The sequence below is a fragment of the Hyaena hyaena genome, unplaced genomic scaffold, assembly GCF_003009895.1.
Source record: "Hyaena hyaena isolate Hyena2069 unplaced genomic scaffold, ASM300989v1 scaffold_1550, whole genome shotgun sequence".
NCBI classification, from domain to species: domain Eukaryota; kingdom Metazoa; phylum Chordata; class Mammalia; order Carnivora; family Hyaenidae; genus Hyaena; species Hyaena hyaena.
The window spans coordinates 42,673-66,169 of record NW_024082173.1 but is presented as its reverse complement, the minus strand read 5'-3'; the positions used below and the strand labels follow the sequence as shown (position 1 = coordinate 66,169).

The 23,497-nt window shown below is 49.5% G+C and overlaps 2 protein-coding genes and 1 long non-coding RNA gene across 4 annotated transcripts in view; 1 reads left to right on the top strand and 2 right to left on the bottom strand.

The window, feature by feature from the left end:
- LOC120225924 (dapper homolog 3-like) overlaps positions 1 to 1,026 on the bottom strand; it is a 28,378-nt gene extending 27,352 nt beyond the window's left edge. Inside the window, exons 1-2 of the mRNA XM_039224100.1 lie at positions 789 to 1,026; positions 139 to 246 (exon numbers count right to left, since the gene is read on the bottom strand). Of these exons, the coding sequence (XP_039080031.1) occupies positions 139 to 246; positions 789 to 1,026 (346 nt within the window). The remainder of the gene's footprint in view (positions 1 to 138; positions 247 to 788) is intronic.
- A 612-nt stretch (positions 1,027 to 1,638) lies between these two features.
- On the top strand, positions 1,639 to 15,964 carry LOC120225925 (bromodomain-containing protein 9-like). The gene is given in 10 exon segments (XM_039224101.1): positions 1,639 to 1,959; positions 2,602 to 2,746; positions 4,789 to 4,882; positions 5,511 to 5,688; positions 6,766 to 7,008; positions 9,541 to 9,665; positions 10,560 to 10,610; positions 10,613 to 10,691; positions 13,080 to 13,189; positions 15,435 to 15,964. Coding segments are annotated over 10 exon segments (1,143 nt in total). The 5' UTR covers positions 1,639 to 1,855; the 3' UTR covers positions 15,449 to 15,964.
- Positions 15,268 to 23,497, bottom strand: part of LOC120225926 — a 34,973-nt gene continuing 26,743 nt past the window's right edge. For both annotated transcript variants that reach the window (XR_005526905.1, XR_005526904.1), the window contains one exon: positions 15,268 to 15,898. This is a non-coding gene — a long non-coding RNA (uncharacterized LOC120225926). The remainder of the gene's footprint in view (positions 15,899 to 23,497) is intronic.

Genomic DNA, 23,497 nt, shown 5'->3' with positions numbered 1-23,497 from the left:
GGAGGGCCCTTTGCCCTCTGCCTCGTGCTCTCGCTCAGTCACGGGAGGAGAGGAAGCGGGGAAGGGGGCGTGCGCCTCGGAGGCGAGAGGCGCGGGTGGGTCCGCGCGTCCGCGGCCCCCGTGCAGCCGGCCGCCCGCCTCTGGGACAGCCGTTGGCGCCCTGCTTTTCAGCGCCTTGGGGCGAGTGCGGGAAGGGGGGCAGCGTTTTCTCTTCCAGGGCTCGCTGTGAGGTGCCGCTGGCCACCTCTGAGCCCGGAGAGCAAGGCCTGGTCACCTGCCGCTCTGGGCCCCGTCCTTTTGTTTGCTTGTTTTTAATACTCACAAGCTCATGAAGGATAGAAGGAAACTAGGGCTCAGATCGGTTACTGAGGCTCCGTCAGCAACCGCAGGGGCTGTGCCAGGCTCCCCAAAGGACAGGGTGCGGGATGCTCGGGGCCCTCCACCCTGTGCGCGGTCACTTTCTGCAGGGGCTTCCAGATGCTCGGGAGGAGCTGAACTGGAGGGAGTGTTGCTTCGAGGGTTTCTTTTCTCTGGGTTTGAGAAACTCTGGGTTTGACTGCTTGTAATGCGGAGGGAAGAAGGCGGGATCGTGTTGCAGTCGTCGTGGAGGGGGTGGTGTTCTGGCAACAGCCGTCCCCGTGCAAGTCATCGCCGCGGTGAACAGGTAGGACTCCAGGCCGCTGGGCACGGCGGGGAGGGGGAAGGTCAGGCGTGAAACAGCAGATCCTTAGGTGAACGTGCCCGCAAAGCTGGTACATTCGCTGGTCCCTGGGGGTTGGTCTGATTACCTGCTAGGTTGAGGTCACACATGCAGTGCTTCCCTTCTTTATACTTGGAGGGCTGAGGTTCACACTTGCTCTGATCACGGTCACTCTCGAGGATCCACTCGTGGTCTGCACTCCTGTTTGCTTCAGCCTTGAAACCAGCCATTTCTCCAAGACGTCCTGGTTCCTTAGTGCGTTTAGAAGGTGAGGTCCGGGTGCTGGGCGTGGCCGTCAGCGGACGGCTCTGGGCAAGAGCACGCATGTTCTTACAGTTTAGGGAACAGAACCTATGCTGGCATCTGTGTTCAGCACATTCACCAGAAACCTTGTTTGCACACTGTGGGCCCAGAGGTGCAGTCAGTGGCTGTCCTCACAGGGACCCCCGTGCGGTTGCATTTGTACCCTTGTTTTACAGATGAGGGGAGCAGAAGTGTGGCCACTTGTTCCTGCCAAGTAAAATGATAGTTGGTGAAACCTGACCTCTGTGTTCTGGTCTTTGTACTGTGTCTGCAACGTACTGGGTCCACGGGTAACAGGGGAATCGCACACATTGAGCTCTTCCTCTGTGTCTGGAATGTCCCGGGCCCAGTAGTGACCGGGGAGACTCATACAGGTTGATAAGTGATTGCTCCCTGTTGTCTTTTTAAGAATATTAGCACTTTTGGGGCGCCTGGGTGGCTTAGTCGGTTGAGCGTCCGACTTTCGCTTAGGTCATGATCTCGCAGTTCGTGGGTTCGAGCCCCGCGTCGGGCTCTGTGCTGACTGCCAGCTCAGAGCCTGGAGCCTGTTTCGGTCTGTGACTCCCTCTCTCTCTGACCCTCCCCTGCTCACGCTGTCTCTCTCTCTCTCTCCTAGAAAGAAATAAAACATTAAAAAAAAAATTAAAAAAAAAAAAAAGAATATTAGCACTTTCCCAGGGGACTGAGTCTTTGGGGACTGATGCCGTGGTGGATGCCCCTCCCATCCAGCTGAGATTTTTGGGGCCAAGACTGGGTTGAGTTTGTCCTTGAGCCCAGTTCTTGTTGGAGCCTAAACCACTGTGAGACGGGACGTGCTGTGCAGTTGGAGCTCTCCAGTGACTTGATATCAGAATGTTTGGATTCATCTTTACTCTGTATTTTTTAAAATCGTCATCTGAGAGTACGTCTATTCAGCAATTGCTGGAGCTTTTTTTTCTTCCGGATCCAGAGGTAAAGTTTGAGGATGGGAACATTCGGGGTATCTTCCTTTGTGAGGTGGTATTCTTCCCTCACCTCCAACACCTGTGAAGCGGACCCCTCGCCCTCCCTGGGTAGCGCTCAGCCTGGTGTGGGAGGGCCTGTCAGAAGGTAGAGCTACTTGTGCCCAGTCCTTGCAGGACAGGGTGCTGGGGGAGGTTGGAACTGCCATGATGCAGGTGTCATGGCTGGAGCCAGGATGGTAGTTCCAGAATTTAAAAATGTTGCTTATTCATTTTTGAGAGACAGAAAGACACAGAGCATGAGTGGGGGAGGGATAGAGAGAGAGAGGGAGACACAGAATCTGAAACAGGCTCCAGGCTCTGAACTGTCAGCACACAGCCCAATGCGGGGCTTGAACTCACGAACCGTGAGATCATGACCTGAGCCAAAGTCAGATGGATAAGAGACTGAGCCAACCAGGAGCCCCTAGTTTTGGAATTTTTAATCCTCAAACATACCTACTATAGTTCTAAAGAGTGCAAATTTTATTTCTAATTTTAAGACACAAACTTAAAATTTTATTAGTTGTGTCACATTTTTATTGTGTAAGGTTTTGTATCATTTGGAAATCTAGATTTAAAGCTTTTCCACTTAAGTAAAGATGTTTTTGTTTTCAGAAAATATCCTCATGGATTTTTTGCTTTTCCTGTCACAGATGCAATAGCTCCTGGTTACTCTATGATAATAAAACACCCCTAGGGTTTTGGTACAATGAAAGACAAGATCATGGCCAGTGAGTACAGGTCAGTCACAGAATGTAAGGTAAACTGGTTTCAATTTCTGAAATAACTGTTGCGAAGCTCTCTGTGCATTCATGTCCATTAAGCACCCTGTCCATATTAGCTTTTTTCTAGTTGCAAATTTCCATGGGCGTCTGAGCGTTCGGGCCCAGGTCTCCTAAAAATTGCATGAGGAAACCAGTATCTTTTTCTGGAAGTGGTAGAATTGCACAGGGGTCAAGCAAGAGTGTATCTGATTCGGTCTGGTTCCAGAATAGGTATTTTTAGAAACACAGTTTTTCTAATTCTTAGTTTTATGTTATACTAACTGGAAGTTTAAATTTTTTTGAATGATAAATTCCTATGACTCCCCAGTATGTAGTTCTGAACTCTGTTCCTTGGTACAACCGTGAGGTAGGAATTGCTTGTTGGCTTTGAAACCAAGGGTGGATCAAGATGAGTGCTTGACAACTTTGGTAATGATGTCATTTTGAAAATGGCATCAGGTTTCTTTCTTAGTTTCTGTTAATTTTTTTAAAATGTTTTATTTATTTCTAGGAGAGAGAGAGAGCATGAGCAGGGGAGGGTCAGAAAGAGAGGGAGACACAGAATCTGAAGCAGCTCCAGGCTCTGAGCTGGCAGTCAGCACAGAGCCCGACGCGGGGCTCGAACCCACAACCGCAAGATCATGACCTAAGCGAAAGTTGGACGCTTAACCGACTAAGCCACCCAGGCGCCCCTAGTTTCTGTTAATTTTGGAAGGCTTAGCTGTATTACTTTCATGTTCTGGTGACATGACTGAGCGTGTTTGCTGAGCCGCAGAGGCGGTGCCACACGAAAGTCTACGAGGTGGACAGTGCACAGTCCTCCACCTTCCTCATGGGACCCCGGTTTGCTCTGCTGCTGGGTGACAGTCCTGGATGTGGACAGCGTCCCCCTCTGCCATGTCCTCAAGACTGCATCAAGGCCTGCAGAGGATGGGGCTTCAGGGCTCACGCCCAGCCCTGTGGACCGTGCTGTGGGGCCAGCACCTGGGCTCAGTCAGGGCCTGTCCGGCTGTAGGTGTCCTTATGTGTCCTCATGGCACGTCACCTGTGACAGGTGTGTGCCATGTGTAATTTGGTTAAGGTGACAAGATACTGAAGTTTCCAAAAGATTACTTTTAATACAAGGTGTTCCGCAAGATTCTCCTTTCTTAGGGAAAGCCTTTTTGCTGCTACTATTAGAGAAATTACCGATAGACCAGATTTTGAATTTGTGGCAAAATTCTGGAGAGAGAGTACATGAATGTGTTCAGTTCTCACCTCATCCCTTAGCTTTTACTTAAATGGACCTGGCTGTCACTTCTTGTCTCTACTTACGTCCAATTTCACCCAAAACAGGGGAGCTGGAGACAGAGAGGGGAGCTGCCATGTTCTTAGAACACTCAGGTATTGGGGCAGCTGAGTGGGTCAGTTGGTTGAGTCTGACTCTTTTGTTTTAATTTTTTTTTTTTTAATTTATTTCTGAGAGAGACAGACAGCATGAGCAGGGGAGGGTCAGAGAGAGAGGGAGATACAGAAACTGAAACAGGCTCCAGGCTCTGAGCTGTCAGTACAGAGCCCGATGCAGGGCCCGAACCCACGAACAGTGAGATCATGACCTGAGCCAAAGTTGGACGCTTAACCGACTGAGCCACCCAGGCACCCGAAGAGTCTGACTCGTTGTTTCAGCTCAGGTCATGATTTTACGGTTCATGAGTTCAAGCACCACGTCGGGCTCTATGCTGACAGTGTGGGGCCTGCTTGGGATACTAGTCTCCTTCTTTCTCTGCCCCTCCCCTCCTCATACACACACACTCTCTTTCTCTCAAAATAAAACAAAACAAAAAACACACATGTATTGTGCCTGAGGAAGCTCCGGGTCTGGCAGGCTTCTCATCGTAAGGACTGTGAAACTTTCCTGAAAGAGTCTGTAAAAACCATTTGTTAAGCTGAAGAGCCTGATTTAGTTCTTTCTCACTCAGTTTTAGCCTCTTGACAGGAATTCAGTTTTTGCTCATGTCTTAGTAGTTCATATCGACAGATTCTATTTTTTCCCTTCCAGGCAGATTTCAAACTGATGACCTACCAGAGACCGGACACTGTGTACTACAAGTTAGCCAAGAAGATCCTTCACGCAGGCTTTAAGATGCTGAGCAAAGGAAGCAGCCGAGGCCAGCGAGGAGCCACAGAAACGAGAGTTCTCCTCTGTGTTTTGTTGCCTAAAGAGAACCTCACCCCCAGTGAATGACACGCTTCGGTCCATCCGTCGCTGGCTGTGGTGTGGACCCTTCTGCTCTAGGGTAGATGTCCCAGGCCGCCCTCCCCGCCAGGCACTCTGTCTCTCTGCTCCTGCCCCAGCTAGAACGTCTCCATTAGGGTTGGTGGAAAGTTCTGGATCTGTTGTTGATCAAAGTCTGGTGTCTGATGGATTGCAGCCGGCCTGTGATTAGTTTTATGTGGCTGCCTCACTGAGTCCAGGGGGATGTCTCGGCCGTCTGGAACGGCTTCCCAGATCTGTCCCACGAGCCAGGCTTCATGCGTCCTGCATCCAGGACCAGTGCCTTGTGCCTGATCGGCCTGTAGGTGAGGTGCACCCGTGGCCTGTCCCCTCCGCCAGCCCCGAGTGCTCCCAGCCAGTCTGCCACCCTGTGGTGCTGACTCCCGCCGCCACCGCCTGCAGTAGCACCGTGGGGGTCTGCTGTTAGGCCAGGTGAGGCTGCGATCATCCCCATCCCACGTGTGGTCATGGCACCTCGGCTGTGCTGCTCTGTCCTTTTTGATTCTAGGAGCGGCTGTTAGCTTTGAAGCGCAGCATGTCGTTAATGCATGACTTGGATTTTTCTCAGCAGGCAGCTCTCTTGGGCAACGCAGACACAGCTGTTGAGGAACCTGTTCCCGAAGTGGCACCTGTACAGGTGGAAACTGCCAAGAAATCCAAAAGGCCTAGTAGAGAAGTCATCAGGTAACGGGAGAGGCACTTGCTGTGGTGGGCACACGCCCCTCGGGACTGTGGGCGAGGGTGAGCCTGCGCTGGCGCCGACGTCCACGGAGTCGCTGGGCTCCGAAGGAGCCCAGTCCCCAGAGGCCACACGTGACCTCTGGTCTCAGGTGTTTCGAGGCAGCTGGCCGGCAGCCTGGACCAGCCAGGACTTGTCCCGCAGGAGAGTCCCTGTCACGCTAAGGGACCTGGGGGCACAAGGGCCGGACAGCCCCTGCCAGCCTCACACAGGCTGGTCCCAGGTGTGACACGGGAGCCTGTCTGGCCACTGCTGTCCCCACGTGTGTCGTACTGCTTGTTGGCCCTCCGCTCTGAAGAAGTTCCCTCTCACGCACGACGCCTGGCGGCGGCCTGGCTGGGCTCCCCAGTGCGGGGACGTAGCTGTGCCGTCTTGGGCAGGTGGCACACTTGGGAGGGGGTGCCTTGATTCTCATCGCACCCCACCCCCCACCTCCTGCAGCCGTGCAGCCTGGGCCCGAGGGGGGCTTCCTTGCAGGCTCTGGGTCCCCAAGCAGGTTTGCTCTCACAGCTCCTCGGACAGGGTCCACCCATTTGTTTCCAGAGCCTTCCACCTCCTTTGGGTCCTGCACCCAGCGAACCCTTGGCTGTTTGAATAAAGATCTTCTCCTTCACGTGGGGTCTGCGGCCGCCTGCCAAAGGCCTGGACGCCGCTTTCGCCTCACGACCTTGCGCTCCCAGCTCACTCTGGTTGCTAGCGTCTCCAGCCTCCATGGAGTTTTGCCTCTTTTTCTGACGGTGCCTTGAATGACATTGTAAGCAGTGAAGTTCCTGTCAGGTGGCTGTTAAGACCGACTCAGACGTGTAGCTGAGACACGAGAAACTCCAGCAGCTGTTTGGGTCTCCCTTGCTGTTTGTGGAGGTGCCGTGTGTTGCTGCTGCAAGGACGGGTCGAGGAGTGCTTCGTGCCCCTGCTCCCAGCCCCCGGTGGCCCTGAGGAGCGCTGGGGACTGGCCGTGGGGGAGGCGGGAGCAGCACGTGTCCTGGCCTCCCGGTCACGTGGGTGGTGGTCCTGCTTCGCAGCTGCATGTTCGAGCCGGAAGGAAACGCCTGCAGCCTGACGGACAGCACGGCAGGGGAGCACGTGGTGGCCTCGGTGGAGCACGTGGCTGACGAGGCCCGGGACAGGGTCAGCCGGCTCCTCCCGGGGGGCCAGGTAGCGTCTGGAGTGTCTGGGCAGAGCTCATGCGTTGGGTCCTGTCTCCATCCCCATGTCCGGGGGGACCTCCACGGGCGCCACGCAGGCAGGACCCTCACGGAAGTGGTGTATCACACACCGCGGGTGGGCTCCCCCTTTAGCGGGGATGCCGCTCTCCGGGGGCGGAGGCCAGGCCTGCCAGGCACCTGCGCCGCGGTCTCAGTTTTCTCCCAGGATGCTCGCATCTCTGCACGCCTCTGTGGCGCCTGTGGGTTCCACCTGACCCGGGCCCGGCCGGTGGGAGCCGCCCCTCCACACTCGGAGCTCCCCTTGCCGCCTGATTAGACCAGCGTGTCCAGTGGAAACAGTGCGGCTCCTGTGTGAGCTTTTAGCCCTGGTAGTCGCGGTAACAAGGACAGAGGTGACGTGAATCCCGATGCGTCCTACTTGACCTGACGTATCCACAGTCTCATCTGCACTCAGTCCCCGTGAGGAACTCCCAGAGCCTCACATCCTTGTCTCAGACGCATTTTCCAAACACACGTCGAGTGGTCCGTGAGGAATCCTGAATGGTGATGTTTTGCATACGCCAGGTTGTGTAAAGCATGTGGAGATGAATGTTTACTTACCTCACACTTTCCAGTTCCCTGTGGAGCTGATGTTTCTCTGCTGGACCTGCTGGTCTGCACGTCGTGCTTTGGCCCTGGAATCTCCTGGGCCCTGGGTGCTGCCCTCAGTGTGTCCGGGAAAGAGCCCGGACAGACTGTAGCTCATGGAGGGATGGCTGTGCTCGCCTGCGTGTACTTGCCAGAGGCGCGTGTCCACACCCGAACCCCATTGCTCCCGGCGCTGGGCCTGCTCCCTTTTCTCCCTCTTCGGGTTGTAACTCCACAGCAAGAAACCTGACTTCTGTTCCCTGTAGTGCATTTACACGGTCAGCACTCACATGGTCAGTGCTCACATGGTCAGTGCTCATATGGTCAGTGCTCACATGGTCAGTACTTATGAGGTCAGTGCTCACATGGTCAGTGCTCACATGGTCAGTGCTCACATGGTCAGTGCTCACATGGTCAGTACTTATGAGGTCAGTGCTCACATGGTCAATACGTACATGGTCAGTACTTACATGGTCAGCGCTCACATGGTCAACATCGAGTCTCCAGTCCTCCCTGCCCTGTACCCAGGCTCAGGCACCCAGGCCTGAAGGCCCCCCTCCTCTCTTCTCCCACTCTGATGTGTAAGTGCCCCTCCTGGACCTTCTTTGGGGCCTTTAGAGGAAGGTTTTTTGTTAAGTGGAAGTAGAGATGGAGCCCCGAGTGCCCACTCACATGGCACTTGGTGACCAAGGTCCTGTTCTAGCCCAATGGGCTCAGGTTGTGACATCCTGTAAGATGGCGGTTTCTGGGTACAGCCTTCTATTACGCTAGCTCCTTTAGAAGGATCAGGAGCCAGTCTGAACTCTTTTAGTGCACACAGGATTAAAGTTGAGGAAGGTATGAGAGGGTCTCTGCAGTCTTTTCCATGGAGAAACCAATCGCCCTGTGGTCCGGGTTAGGCTGTGCTCGTATGCCTTAGCTCTGTGGGCACTGCAGTGGGCCTCATCGGGGCCGGCACTCAGGTGTGCTTCCTTGCACATATGCTTCTGTCCTTCCTCCTCCACACAGCCTCTGTGTGACACTTGGGCAGAGGGCAGTTGTCCAGTGGGGGCAGGGGTGCTGAACAGGCCTTCTCTGCACAAGGGGTCTAGCATATGTAGCAGGTGTAGAGCCTTGCTCCCACAGGGCTTCAGTTCTTCAAATCTTACAGCTTGACTTCCTGACACCATCTCAAAGATTCACTCACACCTAGGGAGGGCTCCCTGCGAGGAGCCAGAGTGCTGAACCCCTGCAGCACTCACAGGGCTTGGAAGGTGCCCAAATGTGCACTTAGAGGAAATCCCCCCCGTGATCATCTTGTTGAGGAAGATCTTGATGGGGGCATAGATGCATCTATTCACCTGTGTGGAAGTGTTTACGTATTCATCTGTCTCTTTGAAAAGTATCTTGAGTTGATCATCTCATAGCTCAGACAAAGTTAAGGTTTGAGAATCGTAGTGGCTACTTTTTTTTTTTAATTTTTTTAAATTTATTTCTATTTATTTATTTATTTTTATTTTATTTATTTATTTATTTTTATTTATTATTTATTTTTTTTTATTTATTTCTAGAGCATGAGCAAGGGAGGGTCAGAGGGAGAGAGGAAGATATAGACTCTGAAATAGGCTCTAGGCTCTGAGCTGGCAGTCAGCACAGAGCCTGACGCGGGGCACGAACCCACGAACCGTGAGATCATGACCCAAGCGAAAGTCTGACGCTTAACTGACTAAGCCACCCAGGCGCCCTATAGTGGCTACTTTTTTAATGCTTATTTATTTTGAGAGAGACAGAAAGAATCCCACACAGGCCCCACACTGTCAGTGCAGAGCTCACAAACCATCAGATCATAACCTGAGCCGAAATCAACAGTCGAATGCTTAACTGATTGAGCCACCCAGGTGCCCAAGAAGTGTAGTGGTTTCTGTAAATTTGATTTTAGCTGGTCTTGGTAGAGAGCCCCCGTGCCCTCCCCACGTGCCACTGGGGGCCTCTCTGAGCCCCCACAGGGGAGGGGAGCTCCCCGAGCCACCGCTCACAGCCTGGTCCCGCTGCACAGCAGGAGTCCCACCCGGTGGACTTGAGCTCACTGTCCAGCAAGCTGCTCCCCGGCTTTACCACACTGGGCTTCAAAGACGAGGCGAGGGGCAAAGGTGAGTGTGGGGTGGGCAGGGACGTGGGGTCAGGGGGTCACAGCAGAGGCGCGGTGGGCCCGGAGTCCTCCCACGATCTTCCTGGCTCACCTGTTTTTAGTACTGTGTCTGGATTCTGGGTCTGAAGCTAGCCATGAAATTAAATTAAGGTCTTTCCAGTGAGGGGAATAAACATTTCACTGGGCACGCTTCTCCGCTGCCGCCTACTCATACTGGTGGGTGGGTCTGAGCCCTGTGCCCACCGTGCATAGGGGGTGCACCGGGGTGTCTGGAAAATAATGGTAAGCAAATGTGGGAGACGAGAGCTGGGTGGACGCAGTGGAGAGGGAAGGAAGGGACTGGTGTGCTGGCCGCACTTGTGTTTGTGGCCGAGTGAAGTCCGAGGCTGGCTTGCTGGTTTGGGAGTGTCGGTGTGCCGCAGTTTTGTCCCTGGGGGACGGCTGGCTGTGTCTGGGGACGCTGTGATAGTCACACCATGGGGCTTCTGAAGTCTAATGGGGGGGCACATCTGAGACACGCTCCTCTCGAGCCCTGACGTCATCCACATGGGGACACCAGCGGTGGTGCCCTGACACCCCTTCACGGGAGGCAGCCTCCTCCCGCGGGCTCGGCTCCCGGCAAGGTCTGGGGCGAGACAGGACCCCGGTCAGCACGAGGCCCTTCTGGCAGCGCGTGCTCTCCCCGCAGCGCAAACCCGGTGTCTGCCCTCGCCGCGGAGCCCGGAGGGCCGGCTCTGTGGAAGGCCGCCGCCGCTTCACGTGTGCTCGGGGGCAGCGACGTGCCCAGCAGGCGGCCGTGGGCCGGGGCGGGGGCACAGCCCGCGGGGCCGAGCGCGTCCCGGCTGCGCGGCCCTGCACGTGGCCTCACGTGTGCGGCCTCCCCTCCCGCCCTCAGTCACGTTCCTCTCCAGCGCCACCACTGCGCTTTCCACGCGCAGGAATTCTGCGTTGGCGACTTGAAGTCGGGTGTGTTGGAGCTGCTGTATTCCGCCTGCGTGGATCGGACGGGTGTGCAGTGTGCGCTGAGGTAGGCGGGGTCGGCACGGGCTGGAAGGTTCTCTCTCATTCGCTGTTTGGGAGGAGCCATTTTCCTGGTGGGCAGTTTCCGAGAGAGACCGATGGCAGCGGGCCTGCACCGCAGAGATTTTCGGGTTCTTGTCCATAAACCACTGGTCTGCTGAGGGTTGATCTTGAAGTTCAGGTAACTCAACTGTACTTTACAAAGGTGATGATCAAGGGCATAGTTTAAAAAGGAACATGGAAGTGTGTAACCACCTGTGTACGTTCAGATGGTTTCCTGATTTTATTGGAACGTGGCTTGGCGGCTGTATTAGTCCACTGGTGCCACTGAGCCAGAGCTCCCCAGCCCGAGTGGCTGAAGTAATAGGTGTTGGTCGCCCGGCGGTGCTGGAGGCTGGGAGGCTGGGACCCTGGTGTGGGCAGGGCTGCTTCCTCCTGGCGCCTCTGTGCGTGGCGTGTGGACGGCCGTGGTCGCCCTGTGTCCTCACCGCACGCCCGTCTCGGGGTCTGTGTCCCGGCCTCCGCGCCCTTTAGAAACACGTAACGTACCGGATTGGGGCCCACCCTAAAGACTTCCTTCGAGCTTTGTCGCCTTTTGAAGGCCTCGTTTCCACATATATTCACGTTATGAGGTACTGGGGTTAGAGCTTCAAGAGAAGGATTTTGGGACACAGTTGCGTCCCCAGCGGTGACTGAGACCTGGTCCTAAAATCGCGAACACAGTGCTGTGTTTCTGTAGAAATGTCGTGTTCTGTGTGCCAGGTGGAAGTGGGTCATGCCTGTGGGTTTTTAGTAATTCTCCAGGAGGAAAGGAAAGTTTGATCTCTGAGTTGTGGATTCTTTCCGTATTTGATTTTTGTTTAATTCTGAACAGAATACGGGACGTATTTTAAAAATAAACAGTGAGAAATCAGTAAGCCCTTAATACGGTGAGTACCAAATCCAGATTTTTGTGAACCCAAAGAGGCAGAACGGGAGGACCAAGGAGGAAATCTGTAGTGAGCAAGGGCAGTGTCACAAGAGGTGACACCCCACTTAACCCCTGTGCCCTGTCCCAGCCCTTAAGGGCGGCAGTCATCTTTGCTTCAGAGGGCATGGGGTTCCTAGACTGTGGTCACTTCCCCGGTGCCCACCTGTGAACCACAGATGGGCTCCAGATGCCGGACAACGAGAAGCAGGACCGTGTGAGGGGCACTCTTCTGGGAGTCTCCATGTCGCCTCCCCAGATGCTCTGCTCCAGGCCACACCACAGTGTTCCAGTGTCCCTGCTCTTGTCATGAGCTCATGGTGGTGGCGTCTCCCAAAATGCTCCCAGAGAGATCTGTGTGTCGTCACGGTCTCACTTCCAGAACGGCAGCCCTTCTTGCTCCATGTGAGGGTGTGGCATCTGAGAAGACCTTCTGGGGATTTGCCCGGGCTTAGAGGCCAGGACTCAGGTCTTTGCTCCCTGCCCCCTTTTACAGTGTTTTCCATTTATTTATTTTTTATTTTTTAGTGTTCACAGGGTGGGAAAATCAAAATGATACTCTAGGTGAACACACAGAGTCCCCGCCTCCCCCTTCCCGTGGGGCATCTCCTCAATCTAATTTTGTTTTTAAATAATAATAAAAAAAAAGAAAACAAAAAAAAAAGCAGGTACATCCGTGACTGTCCTGCAGAAGCACGCATCCCCCGCTGACCCTGAGCAGCCCTGTAGGTCAGCGTGCACGCGGCTTTCTTCAGTCGCTAGAGGATGGCCCTGTAAGCAGGTTTTCTCTCGTGATTTTCTTCACAACGTATTCTCCTCTGGCGTGTCTTGTGCTGAGAGTATGGTGTACGGTAAATGTTACATACGAGATCTGTGCTAACCAGTTCATGTTCTCTGAAAGGCCTCTGGTCAGTAGTAGATCAGAGGGAAGTCAGAAGTTCTGTGCAGATATTCAACTATGAGGGCTTGGCGCCCCTAATCCCTGCATTGTTTTGAGTTTTATTTTTTTATCTGTTTTTTAAATCTTTCTTTTTGGTTTATTTTGAGAGAGAGCATACATGTGCCCACAAGTGAGTAGGGTACAGGGAAGGAGAGAATCCCAAGCAGGCTCTGCATTCAGCTGAGAGCCCATTGTGTGTCTAGAAGTCGCAAACTGTGAGACCACAACTTGAATTGAAGTCAAGTGTCAGATGCTTGACTGAGCCACCCAGGCGCCCCTTGAGATGTTTTTAACCGTTCTGGGTCATGGGCTGCTTTGAATATCTGACGAAGTCTGTTACTTCCACCCCCAAATTACATGTGTGAGGTTTGCAGCTCTCTGTGAGACCCTCTTGTGCATGAGAGACTGTGCTGATGGGACGGGCCCCGCCCCTCAGAGCCCCTGGTGCCGGGGAAACGCTGTCTGTCACATTGTCATGGCCCTTCCAGCCTGCAGGCGTTTGTGATGGATGCTGGGAGCTACAGCCAGAAGATGCTGGACGACCTCCTGGACCAGATCACCAGTGGGGACCACTCGGATGCTCCTCCAGCTGAGGCAGGTGGGGGTGCTGCTAGCTCTTCTTCCCTTGTTAGATTTCCAGGTTTTTACTTTAAGCAGTTAATTTTCTTCCAGAGGAACTTAAAAATTAAAAAAGTCTTACATGCCACATACTCCCCGTTCCTGGTGTTCTATAACTTTTATTGGACCCTAATTGCTTTCATCTGTTGTCCTTTCCCCTTGTCCTGAAGAATCTTCTTTAATGTTTCTTCAAGTATAGACTCGCCAGCAGTGAATTTGCTTTTTTTTTTTTTTTTTTTGCTCTGACAAAAGTTTTCATTTTATCTTTATCTTTGGAATTCCTCTTCCCTGGGTCTGGAATCGTGGAATCATAGGTTGCTATTTTCCTATTTTAAAAGACATCTGACCACACTGTTTCTGAAGTGTCCACCATCATTGGTATCTGTGTCTTCCGTTTTTCGCACATCTTCTTGGCAAGTGCACACGGCAGCCAACGAAACGCGAGGGTTCTTTTCCTTCTTTCAAGGCTGTAAGAAGAGACCAGAAGACAAATGTGCTACAGACCTCTGTGCCAGGGGGCCTCCTTTGTCCTTTGCAGAAAGTAGACCGTTTGCTGCTCTACATGCTTCTAAATTTTCATCTTTGTAACTGATCTTCAGCAGTTCATTTCTGATGTGTTTCAATGTTCTTTGTGTGTATTCTGCTTAACATTTGTGGGGCTTCTTGGGCCTATCGTTTGGAAAATTTTCATCCATTGCCTCTTCAGATGTCATGTCTGCCCCCACCCCACTCATTCCTTCTCAGGACTCTGACACGTGGCCGACATCCTGGCCTATTCCATGTGCTAAACTGCTCTGCTCTTCTTTTTGGTCTTTTGTTCCCTCCCTCAAGTGTGAATGCTGTCTGTTGCCGTGGATTCAAGTTGAGTGATCTGTTTTTGCGCCACAGCCGCATCTGCTGTTAAGCCCAGCCAGTGGAGGTTTCATTCGAGATGCTGTGTTGTGCGTCTGGACTCCATGTTATACCTTCTTAGGTCTTCCCTCTCACTTTATGATCCTGCTTTCCTTTAAATCTTTACCATTGTTTCTCATACCTCTCAGAGCTGTTTTGAAAGTCCTTATCCATCAATTCTGTGATCTCTGTCATTCCTGGATATGTCTTTTGGTAAATTTTTCTCTTCTAACTGGCCACAATTTGCTGCTTTATTGTTTGATTCAGTCCTGGGCATTACACTGTTGAGTCTCTACTGTCTGGACTGTGTTATTACGGCCGCCAGCAGCCATAAGTGCCTGGCGGAAATATGACTGTGGTTAGTCTAAATTAGATATGATGAAAATGTGAGCCACAGAACAGAATTTCAGAGACTGGTACAAGAAAAGAAAGGTAAAACTATTTCATTGTTTTATTTGGACCATATATTAACATAAAAATGTTTTCAATACATTAGAGTAAGTGAAATACGTTACTATTGACTGATGATCCCTAATGCCGGGTAACTTCCACTCACAGGCTTCAGCCCTGTGTAGCTCCCCGACGAGAGAGCGGTGTCTCAGCCCACCTGCATCAGGAGGAGCCCAGGCTGGCCACACTCCAAGGCCCTTGGACAGGGCAGAACGAGCCTCAGACGCTGACGGCCATGCTTAATTTAACTTGGGAAATGTTTGTTTCTTCCTGCCATTCCGTTTTTAGTCCCTAAACAGAGTATCAATAAGTGCATCATCTCTCCAAGGCCCTGATTTAGGGAGAGCAGATGTGGCCTGGGGTCTTCTGTGTTTACTGAGACAGAGTGGGCAGGTGTGTGGACCCCACTGGGATTTCAGCCTCCCCACCCCCACCCCCCAGGAAGGAAACCAGATGCTTCCTGGCTCCTTGAATTTACTCCCTCGCCTCCCCCACGCTGCTGTTGTAGCTCCCAGACAGAAGTCTGGGCTCGCAGAAGACATTTCAATGGTGTGGGCTCAGGCAGTGCTCATCCGCCTCAGAGATTCTGTGGCTGAATCGTGGGTTTCACTGACCGCTCTTACTGGGACACACTTTCAGCTGGGTCTGAACCGCGACGTGTGTGTAGATCTGCTGTGTGAACCCCCATCTTTCCCACAATTGCAGGAAGTCCTTTTCGCCTCAGTGTTGGGGAGCAGTCAGAGGTGACCCATGACCCATATGAATTTCTTCAGTCTCCAGAGCCTGCAGCCTCTGTGAAGAGCAGGCCTCGTTGACAGACTTCCATTAATATATATATATATATATATATATATATATATATATATTTTAATTTCCACGTACAGAGTGTTTGTCGTGAGAGAAAGACTTTCATCTTGTCCCCTTCGGCGTGCGGGAAGCAGCCCCAGGAGGTGTAGAGGCGTCTCTGGCCTCATGTCAGCTGTGCGCAGACCCCGTGTTTCTCAGGGCAGCCCCGTAAAGCCTGGACAGTGACAGTACACTCGGTGTGTGAGCACGCGGGGCCGGGCTGCTGTACCTGGTCTCTGAGGGCGGAGGGTCTGTAAAGCTCGTCTCTGCAGCCGGCTGGACACTGTCCTGCCCGCGCTGGGCCCCATGTGTTGTTTGTCCTGCCCGTCCCCCGTGTTCCTGCGCTTCCAAAGCAGGTCACGAAGGGGCCTCACTCTTCTGGGCTGGGACAGGATCTGTGTCGGGCAAGGCCTGCCTTCTGCTGGGAGAGGACACTGCCTCCTGGCCACAGTGATGTGCCATGTCCGTAGACTTTTTTAATCTGGATGTGTTTACTGGATGCCTGTTTACATTTGCAAAACACAGAGATCTCAATAAAATACACAGAACGATTGCATAGCATTGTTTACACTACTATAGGTGTCCACTTCTTTTTTAAAGATTTTTTAACATTTATTTTTGAGAGACAGAGAGAGCACAAGCAGGGGAGGGGCAGAGAGAGAGGGGGACACAGAATCTGAAGCAGGCGAGGGGGCAAGGTGGCGGAGAAGTAGGGAGCTCCGTACATTGCACTCACCCCCATATCTCGCACGGAGAAGGCCTGAAGCCATTGGAACCCTTACAGAATCCAGGTTTGGGAGAAAAAGGAGACAGAGTCCGCTGAGAAAACCTTCTAGCGTGAGTGCGAACTGGGGGAGATAAAATCGGGCTGGGGCCAGAGACACGGGGTGGGGGGGCAGTCCCCCTCTGCGGGGAGTTTAGAGGGGAAAGAGAGTGGCCGAAACTGCTCAAGACACTGTCCCTGTCACCGGAGAAAAGAAAAGCCTCCGCTCGGGACACAGAGGGATCCAGTTTCCTGCTCTCCAGCTGACCCTGGGCGGGACGCACGTGTCCCAGGTGACCCCTGGGGAAACTGCTCCCTGCGCGCCAGCTCGACCTGGAGGGGCCACACGGCGGCCGTGCCTTTGTGCTTTTGGCTCGGTTGGATCCCTAGGGGTGAGGCGAAGGGCTTAAAACTGGGAGATTTGCCCGCGAGTTCGAGTTTCGGGCGACGGGACACAGAGGGGCCTGGTTTCCTGCTCTCCAGCTCACCCTGGGCGGGACGCACTCATCCCAGGCGACCCCCGGATGAAGCTGCTCCTCGCTCACCACCCCGACCTGGAGGAGACGGGAGCAGTGGCTTCTGGCTCAATCCCCAGGGGGAAGGCCAGAGGCTGGGACTGCCCTGAGGGGAACGCCTTCGAGTTTGTTTCCGGCAATTTCAGTGGGGCGCGCGGACTGGCATCTGGAAACGAGGCCTGGCCTGGGATATAGGGCACGGTCCACCTTGGCTGCACCTCCGGCACGGGGAGTTTACACACCCAAAAAAGTGAGTTGCAGCGCTTCATTCAAGAAGGGACTGGAGCGCTGCCCCTCTCCTCCCCACAACCGCTAAGGCAGAACTCCCGCCTGACACATTGGATCAAACCACACCCATCCCTGCTAGAGATGCCCTCCTCCTCTTTTTTTTTTTTTTTTTTAAATCGGAGCACTGCCGGATTAATCCTGATCACTGGCTTGCTTAAACAGTCACATTAAATCCATTCTGTAGGTGTAAATTCTACACCTACCTACCTTTTCATCTCTCTCAGGAGTAATCAGACTATATAATTTCTCTGGATAACACCAGCGTCCTTCTCTCATCTCTCCAACCATATTCCACCCTTTCGCTCTTTGTTTTTTTTTTTTAAATATATTTATTTATTTCTAGGAGAGAGAGAGAGACAGCGTGAGCAGGGGAGGGTCAGAGAGAGAGGGAGTGACAGACTCTGAAACAGGCTCCAGGCTCTGAGCTGGCAGTCAGCACAGTTCGTGGCTCAAACCCACGAACCGCAAGATCATGACCTAAGCGAAAGTCGGACGCTCAACCGACTAAGCCACCCAGGCGCCCCACCCTTTCGCTCTTTGAAAAGAGCTTCTTATCCCTTCTGCCTGTTCATTTCCAATTTTGCCTTATCCCCGCCCTGTCTTCTCTCTCTTTCTCTATGCTCTTCAACCAGCACTGCACACACCTGGCTATTTAATTGTAGCTGGGAAATCTGGTTATATGCTTTAAGCTGTTCTTTGTCTATTGGGTTTCTTTTTTTTTTTTCCTTTTCTTCTTTTTGACTTTTTAGTGTATTTTTATTTTCTATTATTCGCCTTGTCTCCTCCCTCTTTTCTCTTTACTTTCTTGTTTTCCCTTTCGGTTTGCGTGTTTGTTGGATTTGTCTGTGCGTTTGTGTGCCTTTATTCCCTGTGTGTTTGTCTGTCTGTTTTCTTCTCCAGGGCTACCTCAAGAAACAAGCCAAAGTACACATGGTGGAGAGTCCCAAATACCACTACGAGTAGGAAAATAAAATAACCAAGGTCTCAACAAGGGAGACCAAGAGATACCACTCAAAGAACACTTTCCGAAAGGATAGGCCCTGGACAGTCAAAGAGCCTTCTTGGGTACAGCAGCGCTCACAGGTGCAGAGAGCATAACAAGTTTTTAAAACTAACAAGAGAAAGAAAGCTAACCAAAATGATGAAACGAAAGAGCTCTCCTCCAAAGAAATTCCAGGAAGAACTGACAGCTAAAGAACTGCTCAAAACAGATATAAGCAGCATAACTGAACAAGAATTTAGAACAATAATCATAAAATTAATCGCCGGGCTTGAAAAAAGCATGGAGGACATAAAAGAAACTACGGCTACAAACAACTTGGAGCTTAAAAATAGGCATGATGAATTAAAAATTGTGATAAATGAGATATACAATAAACTGGAGGCATCCAATGCATGGATTGAAGAGACAGAAAGGAGAATAAGTGATTTAGAAGACACAATTATAGAAAAAGAAGAAACTGAGAAAAAAAGAGACAAACTGATCCAGGAACATGAAAGAAGAGTTCGAGAGATCAGCAATACAATCAAACAGAACAATATCCGTATCATAGGAATCCCAGAAGAGGAAGAGAGAGGTAAAGGTGCTGAAGGAGTCCTGGAACAAATTATAGCAGAGAACTTCCAGAACCTGGGGAGGGAAGTAGACATTGAAATTCAAGAGGCACAGAGAACTCCCCTCAGATGTAATTTGAATCGATCTTCTGCACGACATATCCTAGTGAAACTGGCAAAATATAAGGACAAAGAGAGAATTCTGAAAGCACCTTGGGAGAAAAGGGCCCTAACGTACAAAGAGAAACCTATCAGGGTGGTGACAGACCTATCTACTGAAACCTGGCAGGCCAGAAAAGAATGGCAGGAGATCTTCAATGTGATGAACAGAAAAAATATGCAGCCAAGAATCCTCTATCCAGCAGGCCTGTCATTCAGAATAGAAGGAGAGATAAAAGTCTTTCCAAATAAACAAAAATTGAAAGAATTTGTCACCACTAAGCCAGCCCCACAAGAAATCCTGAGGGGGACTCTCTGAGGGAAGTGTTGCAAGGAATGAAGAAGGGCATTATATAATAATTACAGGGTTTACCCATCAGGAAGAACTAACAATCATAAATGTCTATGGACCGAATATGGGAACACCTAAATATTTAAAACAATCACAAAGAGAAACAATGTTATAGATAAGAATGTGCTAATAGCAGGGGACTTTAATACTCCGCTTACAGCAATGGATAGGTCAACCAGACAGAAAATCACTAAAGAAACAATGGACTTGAATGACACATTGGACCAGATGGATCTGATAGATATATTTAGAACTCTACATCCTGAGTCCAGGGAATTCACTTTCTTCTCAAGTGCGCATGGCACATTCTCCAAGATAGATCACATACTGGGACATAAAGCAGCCCTCATTAAATATAAAAGAATTGAGATCATACCATGCACCCTTTCAGATCATAATGCTAGGACACTTGAAATCAATTACAGGAAGAAATCTGGAAAACCCCAAAAAACATGGAGGTAAAAGAACACCCTACTAAAGAATGAATGGGCCAATCAGGAAATTAGAGAAGAAATTTAAAAATATATGGAAAAAAATGAAAATGAAGATATAACAATCCAAACTCCATGTATGTGGCAAAGGCAGTCCTAAGAGGAAAGTACATTGCACTCCAGGCCTATATCAAGAGATTAGAAAAAGTGCAAGTGCAAAATCTAACAGCGCACCTAAAGGAACTAGAGGCAGAGCAACAAGAACGCCCTAAACCCAGTAGAAGAAGAGAAATAGTAAAAATCAGAGCAGAAATAAACAACATAGAGACCAAAGAAACAATTGAACAGATCAATGAAACCAAGAGTCGGTTTTTTGAAAAAATAAACAAAATTGACACACCTCTAGCCAGGCTTCACAAAAAGAAAAGAGAGAGCACCCAAATAGACAAAATCATGAATGAAAATGGACTTATTATAACCAACCCCTCAGAAATACAAGCACTTAGCAGGGAATACTATGAAAAATTATATGCCAACAAATTGGACAACTTAGGAGAAATGGACAAATTCCTAAACGCACGCCCACTACCAAAATTCACACAGGAAGAGATAGACAATTGGAACAGACCCATAACTGGTGAAGAAATCGAATTCAGTTATCAAAAATCTCCCAACAAATAAGAGCCCTGGACCTTAGGGCTTCCCTGGGGAATTCTACCACACATTTAAAACAGAATTAATACCAATTCTTTTCAAGCTATGCCAAAAAATAGAAATTGAAGAAAAACCTCTGGACTCATTTTATGAAGCCAGCATCACTTTGATTCCCAAGCCAGACAGAGATCCAGCCAAAAAAGAGAACTATAGGCCAATATCCTTGATGAATATGGATGCAAAAATCCTCAACAAGATCCTTGCAAATCGAATCCAACAGCACATAAAAAGAATTATCCACCAAGATCAAGTGGGATTCATTCCTGGGTTACAGGGCTGGTTCAATATTCGGAAATCAATGAATGTGATATGCCACATCAACAAAAGAAAAGATAAAAACCATATGATCCTGTCGATAGATGCAGAAAAAGCATTTGACAAAATACAGCATCCCTTTTAATAAAGACCCTAGAGAAAGTCGGGATAGAAGGAACTTACTTAAACATCATAAAAGCCCTCTATAAGAAGCGCTCAGCTAACATCATCCTCAACAGGGAAAAACTGAGAGCTTTCCCCCTGAGATCAGGAACACGACAGGGATGTCCACTCTCACCACTGCTGTTTAACATAGTGCTGGAAGTCCTCGCATCAGCCATCAGACAACAAAAGGAAATCAAAGGCATCAGAATTGGCAAAGAGAAAGTCAAACTTTCACTTTTTGCAGACAACATGATACTCTGCATAGAAAACCTGACAGACTCCACCAGAAACCTACTAGAACTGATCCAAGAATTCAGCAAAGTTGCACGATACAAAATTAACATACAGAAATCAGTTGCATTTTTATACATCAACGATGAAGCAACAGAAAGAGAAATCAAGAAACTGATCCTACTCACAATTGCACCAAAAACCATAAAATACCTAGGAATAAACCTAACCAAGGATATAAGAGATCTGTATGATGAAAACTATAGAAAACTTATGAAGGAAATTGAAGAAGACACAAAGAATAGGAAAAACATTCCATGCTCATGGATTGGAAGAATAAATATAGTTAAAATGTCATTACTACCGAAAGCAATCTACACATTCAATGCAATCCAAATCAAAATTGTACCAGCATACTTCTCAAAACTAGAACTATCCTAAAATTTGTATGGAGCCACAAAAGCCCCCAAATGGCTAAAATGAGCAAATAAGAGGGCTCTGGATGCTGGCGAGGATGTGGAGACACGGGCACCCTCCTACACTGTTGGTGGGAATGTAAACTGGTACAGCCCCTCTGGAAAACAGTGTGGAGGTTCCTCAAGAAATTAACAATACAACTCCCCTATGACCCAGCAATGGCACTGCTAGGAATTTACCCAAGGGATACAGGAGTGCTGATGCATAGGAGCACATGTACCCCAACGTTCATAGCAGCACTCTCAACAATAGCTAAAACATGGAAAGAGCCTAAGTGTCCATCAACGGATGAATGGATCAAGAAGATGTGGTTTATCTATACCATGGAATACTACATGGCAATGAGAAAGAATGAAATCTGGCCATGTGTAGCAACATGGATGGAACTTGAGGGTGTTATGCTGAGCGAGATAAGTCAGGCAGAGAAGGACAGATACCATATGTTTGCACGTATAGGAGGATTAGGAGGAACTTAACGGAGGACCATGGGGGAGAAGAAGGGGGGAAACAGTGGAGGAAGGGAAGGAAGGCAAACCATGAGAGACTCTTGAATGCTGAGAACAAACTGAGGACTTATGGGTGTGGGGGGGAAGGGGAGATGGGCATGGAGGAGGGCACTTGTGGGGATGAGCACTGGGTGTTATGTGGAAACCAACTTGACAATAAACTATTTGTAAAAAATAAATAAATCACAATAATTTTATTTTGCATAATTCACAGGATTAAAAAAGAAGGAAAATTAGAATTTCCTATTTAAGTAATGACACTTCACAATTTCTGTTAAAGAGCACAATGTAAATAGTTTTTTGAACCAAAAATCTGTTTACATTAAATGAACATTCGACCTATTCAGTTTTGATCAATGATAATACATTCAAAAATGTACTAAATCATTATTTCCCTCACTTTTTAAAAAGCCAGTATCCACAATGAAGTTTAGAACTAGGATTATTTTTAAATCCTGAAATAAACAGGCAGGAAGAAAGGCAGGCAGGCAGGTAGGCAGGCAGGCAAGCAGGCTGGAGGGAGGGAGGGAGGAAGGGAAGCAATGGGGGAGGAAAGGAGAGAAGGAAGGAAGGAAGGGAGGTGGGAAGGAAGGGAAGTAGGAAAAGACCTCACACACACACACACAGGAAAAATATTCCATGCTCATGGATTGGAAGAAAAAATACTGTTAAAATGCTGATATTACCCAAAGACATCTACATAGTCAATGCAACACCTATCAAAGTAACACCAGCATTCTTCACAGTGCTAGAACAAACAATCCTAAAATTTGTATGAAACCAGAATGACTCCGAAGAGCCAAAGCAATCCTTAAAAAGAAAACCAAGAGTGGAGGACCAGACTTCAAGCTGTATTATAAAGCTGTAATCATCAAGACAGTAGGGTACTGACACAAAATCAGACACACAGATCAGTGGAACAGAATAGAGACTCGAGAAATGGACCCACAAGTGTATGGCCAACTAATCTTTGGCAAAGCAGGGAAGAATATCCAATGGAAAAAAGACAGTCTCTTCAGCAAATGGTGTTGGGAAAAATGGACAGCGATATACAAAAGATGAAACGGGGCCAATTTCTTACACCATACACTCAAAAATAAACTCAAAATGGATGAAAGACCTAAACATGAGGCAGAAAGCCATCAAAATCATAGAGGAAAAAGGAGTAAAACTTCCCTTTGACCTTGGCCATAGCAACTTATTACTTGACATGTCTCCGGATGCAAGGGAAACAAAAGCAAAAATGAACTATTGGGATCTCAACAAGATAAAAAGCTTCTACATGGTGAAGGAAAAAAGTAGCAAAACTAAAAGGAAACTGATTAATGGGAGAAGATATTTGCAAATGACATATCAGATAAAGATTTAGTATCCAACATCTATAAAGAACTTGAATGTTCTCTTGAATGCCGAGAACAAACTGAGGGCAGATGGGGTGGGGGGAGGGGAAGGGAGGTGGCGGCCATGGAGGAGGGCACTTGTGGGGATGAGCACTGGGTGTTATATGGAAACCAACTTGACAATAAACTATTAAAAAAAAAAAAAGAAAACCATGGTACAGAACCAAAAATAAATAAATATTTAGAGGTGAAAAAAAAAAAAAGAACTTATCAAACCTAACACCCAAATAACAAACAATCCAATGAAGAAAGGGGCAAAAGGCATGAATAGGCACTTTTCCAAAGAAGACA